This window comes from Haplochromis burtoni, unplaced genomic scaffold (assembly GCF_018398535.1).
Source record: "Haplochromis burtoni strain Fernald_Lab_line unplaced genomic scaffold, NCSU_Asbu1 Contig_48, whole genome shotgun sequence".
In the NCBI taxonomy this organism is placed as follows: domain Eukaryota; kingdom Metazoa; phylum Chordata; class Actinopteri; order Cichliformes; family Cichlidae; genus Haplochromis; species Haplochromis burtoni.
Window position 1 is genome coordinate 664930 of NW_024582409.1, and position 9757 is coordinate 674686.

At 39.7% G+C, this 9757-nt stretch overlaps 2 protein-coding genes across 2 annotated transcripts; both read left to right on the forward strand.

The window, feature by feature from the left end:
* The first annotated feature begins 79 nt into the window (after positions 1-79).
* hoxd10a (homeobox D10a) lies at positions 80-2709 on the forward strand. The gene is made up of 2 exons (XM_005921467.3): positions 80-1194; positions 1959-2709. The coding sequence occupies exons 1-2, from the start codon at positions 447-449 to the stop codon at positions 2231-2233; spliced, it is 1023 nt and encodes a 340-aa protein (XP_005921529.1). The 5' UTR covers positions 80-446; the 3' UTR covers positions 2234-2709.
* A 1583-nt stretch (positions 2710-4292) lies between these two features.
* Positions 4293-5801, forward strand: hoxd9a (homeobox D9a). Its single transcript, XM_005921466.3, has 2 exons — positions 4293-4927; positions 5421-5801. Exons 1-2 carry the CDS (start codon positions 4357-4359, stop codon positions 5663-5665), a joined length of 816 nt encoding a protein of 271 aa, XP_005921528.1. The 5' UTR covers positions 4293-4356; the 3' UTR covers positions 5666-5801.
* The last annotated feature ends 3956 nt before the right edge of the window (positions 5802-9757 follow it).

Here is a 9757-nt window from a genome sequence, read left to right on the forward strand (position 1 = left end):
CTCTCTCGAGAATGTCTTCCACACAAAAGAGACACGCATATTCTTCAAGTTGGTGCACTGATAAACACTTCACAGCGCGTCTGTCGTTATAAATCTGAGACTAGATTGAAGGCGAGCAGTTTTTGTTGGGATTCAAATGGTCCTTTCGACGCATTTCTTTCAATTTCGCGAATAAGTCTCCAAGTCCCGCGATGCCCAGTGGAAACGTGCGCGACTCTCTGCAAAAACCAATTTCAAGTCCGTGTTGTAGGTGTCGCTGTTGACCACGTCTGCATCCGCAGTGCGAGTGTGTGCAGAGAGAGGAGGCTGCGTCTCAAGGCCATTTTCAAATCTCATTGGTGGGCTTGTCATGTGGTTGGGAGGCATCCTGACTTACAGATTGTTTTTCCTAGATATGTCAGCTTACAAAGGACATCTCTCTCCTCCTAAGAACTTAAATTCAAAAAATGTCCTTCTCCAGTAGCTCTCCTGTGGCAAATACATTTTTAGTGGACTCTTTAATTGGTGCTTGCAGGACGGACAGCTTTTACTCCAACAGCAACATGTACATGCCGTCTGGCTCAGAAATGGGAACTTACGGAATGCAAACCTGTGGACTCCTGCCGTCTTTCGGCAAAAGAGGGGAGGTCAACCACCAAAATATGGGCATGAACGTCCACTCGTACATACCTCAGATAGATAACTGGACTGATCCGAGCAGACCCTGCAGAATAGAGCCTCCCAATCAGATGTCAAACTGTACATTTTCACAGAGCATAAAGGAAGAGAGTAATTGCTGCATGTACTCCGATAAGAGAGTACAAAAAGTCAACTCTTCAGAAGTCCCCGCATATTCTAACGTTATTCCTGAATCGTGTCCGGTCGATGGTCCCGAGATCCCGGTTCCCGGCTATTTCAGACTGAGCCAAACTTATGCGAACGGGAAGCATCAGGAAAACTACTGCCATGAAGCACCGAGTCCAAACGCGACACTGATGCAGCTCAGCCGGGTCACCCCGAAACCGCAGCCCTCGTCGGCATCTTCTAATTTCTCAGAGGTGGATAAAAAAATTGAGGACGCTTCGCAAAACCCGGAAACCGCAAGAACGCCGGTCCCCGTAGAAAGCCCGGATCCCAAGTCCGGCTCGGAGGAGAAAAACTGCTCAGTGGAAGCGCCTGTGTCCAGTCCTGAGTTGCTACAGAAGGAAGGGAAAGGTGGGTTGGCTGTAATGAAAGCTTTTATCTCGTGGCGCGGTGCTGAGAAGGCTCCAGCATCATAAAACCAAGTATAAAACACAAACAACCCTAAAGTCGTAATGTTTAATGAGAGTCTTTCTCAGGTTGCACTGATAGGCAACAGAGAATGGTTTTACCATGCAGCATGAAGCCTATGTCCTCCTGTTCTTTGGATATTTAAAGTATATGCATATTTTTTTAAATGCATAATCTTGTGTTATGTGAGCATATTGCACAGCTTTCATAAATTGAAGCGTTAAATCAAGCTCCAGTGATTCATTCTAACATCTGTTTGGCAAATGTGTGAACTTTTAAGTTTTGGAAAAAGATGAAAAATGATGAGGAGAAATCTCACCCTAACCCCAATCCAGTTTTGACAATTTGCAAAATAAGTCAAATATGTCAAATTCCTTATGAAATCTTACACGATTCATATTAATTCACCATTTAAATCAGGATTTACAGAAAAAAAAATCAGGCCATATACACACGTATTCCTCGTGTGCGGGTTGATCATTTGGGGTTTCATTTCATTTTTGTTTTATTAGTGATGGCATGTGAGTGACTAATAACAACCCATGCATTTTATTTATTCAGGGAAATGTTGTGCGTTATTTCCCAGAGGTGAAATCCAAAGCAACTGATGAGCTTTTTGTTCGAGAGGACGCTCAGTGCGTCGCTAAAAGAATAAAATAAATAAATAAAAAATAAAACTCTGATCTCTCTGATTTGAATCCCTGCAGACTGCAAGAGTGACACTCTCACAAACAACTGGCTGACAGCAAAAAGTGGGAGAAAGAAAAGGTGCCCCTACACAAAGCACCAAACCCTGGAGCTGGAGAAAGAGTTTCTCTTCAATATGTACCTGACCCGAGAGCGCCGCCTAGAGATCAGCAGGAGCGTTAACCTGACCGACAGGCAGGTCAAGATCTGGTTTCAGAACCGCAGGATGAAGCTGAAGAAAATGAACAGGGAAAACCGCATCCGTGAACTGACCTCAAATCTCACCTTTTCGTGAGGCTGCATGTGTTAGCTGTCTTTCCTCCTCCTCGTCCTTCACATATTGATGCTTCGCTGGCATTGGACATTTATCTCAAAATCAACAAAACTGTGACTGTATTGCCAATCTTAGTATTTTTTTATTTGTATTATTATTATTATTATTATTATTTTGCGTGGCGTCCTGTATTTGTTTTGTTTCATCACAGGGTAACACTTTGTGGTCTTAAATTATTGGAGGGTGCTTCTCTTCTACTAAAAAGACATGGGTATCCGGCCGAGCTGTGGAAAAGGTTACTCTATTTCAGTCATGAAAGCACATTTATTGTCGTCTAGTGCAACATTTGTTTAAGAGTAAGTGCAAGCCGTGTGCTCGATAGTGAAATGTTTCTATGGGCTTTAAAGTGATGGAAAAAATACAGAACAAAACAATGTCAATCTGTGAATTTATTGCATGTTTGTGGCATGTATCTTGCAATAAATATATTGTCAAAGGATCTTGTTTTAGATTTGTCCGTGCTACACGGTCTCTGCTCGGCAAATAGCCTGCCTCGGTTTTAGCAGCACTGTGAGTAGGCTATCCGAAATTAATTTGCACTGACGCAAGCATTGTTTTCCTTCAAAAAACAGTCCCATTCCGAGCAGGAAAAGGCAAGAAAAAGAACAATTTCCTCCAAGCTTGTTGCACAAAACAGCAGGCAAAACAGTGTGAACGCGTCCCTCATTTGTGTTTCCAGTTTCGCCAAACGTTTGTAATTATGCCGCAACTTCATCTGAAGACGAGCCGAAATAGTTTGTTTGTAGACTTCCAACACTTTTAATCTAACCTTCTTAAATTCAGAAAAATATATTCTCACGCTCATTTACGCGTAGGCTACTCGAGGAAGGCAAATTCTGGCTAAAAACGACTTAAAAATAAAATCTAAGTAAAATTAGTATGAATAACAAGATAGAATTCCTTTAAAGTCTATCTGGGTGCAAAAGAACAAGCTTAGCAAAATCATGTGAAGATGGCTGATTGTGTAATGGAATAAAGTTGGTTTAGCTTTTGCGTGCCGGCCTGTTTATAATTAAACTCACCGCCTATAAGGATTAGAGGACGGAGTAAATTACTTTCGGCTCTCCCTTTCTTCGTGGCGAAATCAGCCTTCATTTTCATCAACAAAATAACTTCGTGTGGCCTTCTTAGCTTGCCACAAATCTTTTTCAAGCGTCTGATAACGTAACACAATTTCTGATCCCCTCCTCAGATTTGACCTAGTTTTTATCTCCAAGGTCGAGACATTTTGCCTTACACAGTGCGAGAAAATGACATAGTGAAAAAAGTAGGTAAAAAAGTAGAAGAAGAAACATGGCAAGATGTGCAGGCTATTAGTGCTAAATTACACCTTTCAGAGAGCAATACACACATGGACTCCTCCAAGTCTTTTTTTTTTATTGACGGCATGTATAATCACACGCACCTCGTAAAACATTTATTGATACATTATTACTCTCCTTTCAATGAATATAATAATTTCACGACTGCTGCTGTTTCCGCCTCAACTTAAAAAATTAAACCAACTCAGAAAATACGTTTCCTTGCCAAAATATTAACAATGGATACACCGCACTGTGAGCTGAAATGGCGTCTTTTTTATTTTACAACATGTTATTACATCTATTTTACGAGGACTCTGTAAGTCCATAAACCATTTTACTGGGATTGAGGGTATCGGGACAGAACGATATTAGAAGAGCTTTTTCCCCCTTGAAGGATTAAGACAGAAGGAATCCGTGTTTTTGGACGCCGTGTGTGCTTTTTGGTGGAAATGTTTCTTACTCCTTTAAAAAACAGAACAACAGACTGTAGGTTTTGTTGAAACATCCTCACATCTTCATTAAAAAAGGGGCATTTTATTTGAGCGTTAGTTTTCTCCCACTAGTCACATCAGAATGGGCTTTTTATTATTTGAGAAATGAAAAGCTAAATTAAACCTGACGAAAAAAAGGGGGGGTGGGCAAGGGCAGGATTGATTTACTCGCTGTATTGGTAAATATGACCACGTGATCCATGTAACCAATCCCTGTAGATGCGGGCCAGCAAAAATACTATGATTGTTCATAAAGGGAAGCTTCCCGTAACAGTGCAACCCTTATTATATGAGTAGGAAGCCATCAAAAATGTCTTCCAGTGGCACTCTCAGTAACTGCTATGTGGACGCTATAATGGGGCAGGAGCCGGAGGATGTGTACGGTGCTCGCTTTATTCAGGCTCCACACGCGATGACCCCGAGGCCGTCAGGTGCTGGGGACAACGCAGACTTTTCCTCGTGTAATTTTGCACCGAAATCCGCTGTTTTCTCGCCGTCCTGGTCCTCAGTTCATCCTCAGGGGATTTATCATCCATATGTGCACCACCACCACCACCACCAGTCCCATCTGCCTGCGTCGGACGGGAGATACGTTAGCGTCCGACCGTGGATGGACCCCATTTCGAACCACGTTTCGTTCGCCGGATTCCCCTCCAGCAGTCGGTCGTACGGGACAAAGCCAGAGGTCTTGCCAGCTAAATCTTCAGATTGTGACACGTTGGAAGCGGAGGCTCGGCCGCTCGCTGGCGAATTCACGTGTGGAGTATCGGAGTGTCCAGAAAAAACAACCAAAGAACACAGTGGAAGTGAGCTTTCGAGCCACAGCGAACCCAAAGAGGAAAAACAAAAACTTGACCCAAGTAAGTAAACGAAATAGCCGGTGCTGATTTACAACTTTAAGAACTGTATGAGCCGGGTGTGTAAAACTGGAGGTTTTACTAACCTATAAAAGTGTCTCGTACTATACTGTTGCTCCGAAAGGGGGAGAACCCGCCCTACAAGGGTTATTGCAGGGATCCTAATGTTTTTCATGTCACGGGACACCCGAAATAGATACACAACTTAATATTTCGATAAGACTGCATCTAAAGAGACTTTATACCTAAGTACAGATCTATTTCCCTCTGTTGGTGCACGGGGGCAATCGGTACAAACAGGAAATCATGTAATCGAAATAGTCCTCTTTGGACATAACAGGCAACAGTTCTCATTTTCTTTTGCTTCAATGAAACCGACCGCAAGTCTCTGAGCCCCATTAAGTAAAAACAATGGCTACGGTTTATTAAAGGTTACAATAAAAAGGGGAAAAACCAAACAACTAATCACATGTGTATTTGCTTTATGTGCCTTTAGGTAACCCTGCAGCAAATTGGATTCACGCACGCTCGACGAGAAAGAAGCGATGTCCCTACACAAAATATCAGACTTTAGAGCTAGAGAAGGAGTTCCTCTACAACATGTATTTGACAAGAGACCGGCGCTATGAAGTCGCTCGCATACTCAGTTTAACGGAGAGACAAGTGAAGATCTGGTTCCAGAACAGGAGGATGAAAATGAAGAAGATGAACAGAGAGAGGAACGGCAAGGAGCAGCTATAAGTCCGGTGCTGGTGCCGTTTCACACATTCTGACGTTTGTACCAAGGAAGCCATGTGAACAATTATAATGATTTTTGATAGGAGCCTCCTTAGCCATTTTATTTTTTTTAATCTTATTATTATTATTTTTTTTATTTTTAAACATTTATTAAGTGTCAGCGTTCTGGGGTTATTTGGCCAAATATGCATCACACGTGCAAAAAATTTGCCTTGATGAGACCCACAGAGGATTTGTCGAACAATGTTTCAAGCCAACTGAAAGTTTTACGCAACAAAGTGGGATGTTTACGCAGCAGGAAACATGTATGTGTATTGCTGTTATTTGGATTTGTGTGTGTATATATATATATATATATAAATATAAAAAGAATTCAGAGCAACTACTTCGACTGCTGTCTATGTCACTACACACACGGGACGCAGTTTCAGTAAAGCCAGAATTTGCCCAGTTTTAACGACATTTTGCTTAAAATCTTTGTTTTTAAAACCTCCTAAATTATTTTTTAAGCTTTCATACAGTTCATGACAAGGTGCCATGTTTAGGAAAGGAAAAATCTCCCTTTAGTCTAAATCAAAAATAAATGCATAAAGATTTTATCCTTTATTCGTATTTTTGACATGTTGACGTAAGCACCTTGCTCTTTAATTTATTTGTATTAGACCAAAGCATATCCCCTAAGGCCTTACTTATCCAAATGCGGTTTATCGAGGCCATGTAACCTAATAGAGAACAGCACTATTTAACATAATATTCAATATGTAATGGCTGGATGTTCTTATTAGCAACCCACATATTAAAATTATATTAAACCCCCACTAAATATTATTTAAAACATCTTTAAAAATAACTTTAAAAAACGGAAGATTTTAGTGTTTTTTTGAAAAGTAGTGCTCCAAGTCATAAAATGTTTGCTATTGGGAGAGGTGTTGCGGCGAATTTCCAATTTATGGTCCAACTTGTACGAACAATTACTTTAAAGCAGGAAGAACCGCGGTCCAATAAAGCTATAGAAATGGCTAGACGTCTGGCCTAAATTACTTTATGGGCCTGGCCAGTAATTACACTCTCCTTTGAAAACCCCTTTTTCCTGGGTGTTTGCGTCTGTTGCTGACAAACAGAGTGTAGACACTTTTCCATGGGGTGTCTGGTCGATGAATTGTTTTAGAGGAAATCACCCCCCACCTTAATGGTCACGTGTATTCATCAATTGCACTTCCCACCGATGGGAAAAAAAACTTAACTTTGACTGCTGTGTGGTGCAGTCTTATCTTCTGATGGGACTGTGTACTGAAATGGTCAAGAAGAGCACGTGTCTTAATTGTACTTTACGGGCAGGAGCTAACACGCTTTGTTTTTCTTTGTTCTTAAACCACCTTCAGTGGAACTTGTTGATTAAAACAGGAATCCAGAAAGTTGCAGATCTAAAAGCAATCTGTTTACCTTTACTGGAGCTTCAGGGCCCCTGGAAAGAATACCGGGAGCGCTAGAGGGCGATGTTGTCCTTTAAGTCTCAGCTAAAGCAGCCTATTCACAGCTGGAACACGTAGACAAGGCAAGGTCCATACCATTGTCCATGTTTTTACTGATTTATATCATAAACGTCTTATGCCCTGATGAACGTGTGTGAAGAAGAGCGCTCTACTTTTAACAGTTCCAAAACCTGAAAGCCCCATTTTTCTAATCGGTTATTGCAGCACCCTTATACTGATTTTGAAATCTCCTGACAGCTCCCAGGCCCCATATTTCAGCAATATGTCACACATTTGCACAAAGGAGAAGCGAAATTTAATCGTTAGAGAGAAGGCTTTCTGAAGGCAGAAGCAGACCCAGCCCACCGTGTAAATGCAGAGAAAATAACAACAGAGACACTGATCTTTCACAGATGGTTTTTTCCTTTAAAGGGCATGTCTCTGAGCCTCGTCGTTTTATTATTATTAGCCTGCTATTGTTATTGTTAAATAACCAGCGAAGTAGCCTGTCCCTTTTAGACTGTCCCACAGTGTCCTGCTTGTTGTGATACTATTAATAATATTACTACTACTTAAAATGTAAACTGTAGTGCTTTCTGTTTCACAAAGCTCACATTAAAATAAGTAATTACAGTTTAAAAATGGCGTCAATTCACTGACCATAAAACACACCAAGTACACTCAGATTTAGCTTTCTTTTTATATGTAAATCCAAGTTGTTTTGCTTTATTTTTATACCTTACACTCATTTCGTGAAATAAAATGCAGCTTATCCTTCTTCTGCTGTTTGTGCGCTTTAGCGCAGTTATGGAGCCATAAAGAGATGTTGCAGCACATACTGCTGTGAGCATCACTTTAGTAATCACTATTGAAACGGCTGAACACACGTTCAACTTGGTTGTTGTTTTTTCTTTTTTTGAGACTACACTGTTTACACACACGAGGAATGGATCGAATTCTGTCTCTGCAAAGGAAGCTGCTTACCCTTTAAATAATGCGAATAGTTAGAGACCGTACTGGTTCAATTACTGGTTCAAAGGAGAATAATAGACCTAGAAGGAGCACGTTATTGTGTACAGTCACTACAGCAGGACAAAAACAACAGAACAGGCCTGCTTCCATCACAGATTAATATATTATTATATATATATATATATATATGTATATATATATACATGTATGTATGTATGTATGTATGTATATATATATATATATATATTTATATATATATATATATGTATATACTGATATTATAATACTATATACCTTTGACGCTGCAATGCAGACTCTTTCCGTATTAATGTTATGCGTGTAGGCCAAGATAATCAGGGCAATTTAACATAAAAAAGAGTAAAACGTAAAGTGATAACTTTATTAGAAAAAAACGACGTAAGACACATAATACACTTTTTTTAAAATTTAATTTAATTTAATTTTATTGTTGGGAGAACTGTGTGCGCATTAAAAAAACGAAGAAAAGAAGAAGACGAAAAGAAAACAAATGTGATGTATGAGTTTTAAAGTTCGCTTGTCAGGAGTGCATTTTAATGTCTCCTCTCCCCCACTCGTCCCAATATAATTTTAGATTTTTAATATGTTTTTTTAATGATGTATTGTTATAAATATGCTTATGAATTTAACCGCTTTTGTTTTCATAGCGACTGCAACGAAACAAGCATAGAATATGACTATATATTCTAGATCCTATTCAACAGATCCTGGACGTTACACGGTGTTTCTATGAGAATAGAGCTGCGGATGAATATAGAATGACAATGCGGAGGAACACTAAATGACACTTCTCCAAAAGCGAATGAAACACTGCGGTTTGATAAAAGTGTGGGTAGGCAGCCTCTGGCTGGTCAGGAGTAATGTGACGAGGAATTTGTAGCTCAGAATGGGTCACAAAGACAGATAGAGTCAGTGTGCTTGGCAAATAATGACACAAATGTGCCTGTAAGCATTAAGTTAGTTCACCACCCTTTTTAATCTTTAGTTTCTTGAAGGCAGACTTTGACATGATTCCAGGATCTGAATTTATGTCTCTGAGAAAATCAGTGTCGGCCTATCAATAAGCATGCAGCACTAAACCTGTCAGTGAAAGCCACTTGGCAAAAGAAGGAGAAAAAGAAGAAGAAGAAAACGATTTTTAAACTTTGCAAAGCCCTAATTGTCGTTTGCAGAATAACTGATATGTGATTGATTCATTTATATAAATGTATATTATGTGGCATGCCGAAACGCTTAAAGTCGTGCAACAAGATATATGTTGGGCGCAAACAAAGAGGCGCCGACATACAGTGAAAAAATGACATTGATATGCCCCATATGTGTGTGTGTATGTGTGTCTGTCTGTGTGTGTGTGTGTGTGTGCCTGCATAGATATATAGATAGATAGATAGATATAGATAGATGAGATAGATATGATAGATAGATAGATAGATAGATAGATAGATAGATAGATAGATAGATAGATAGATAGATAGATAGATAGATAGATAGATAGATAGATAGATAGATAGATAGATAGATAGATAGATAGATAGATAGATAGATAGATAGATAGATAGATAGGTTAAAAGTACAGTAAAAATGCATCAGTCTATTTCCTTCCAAAAGAAAG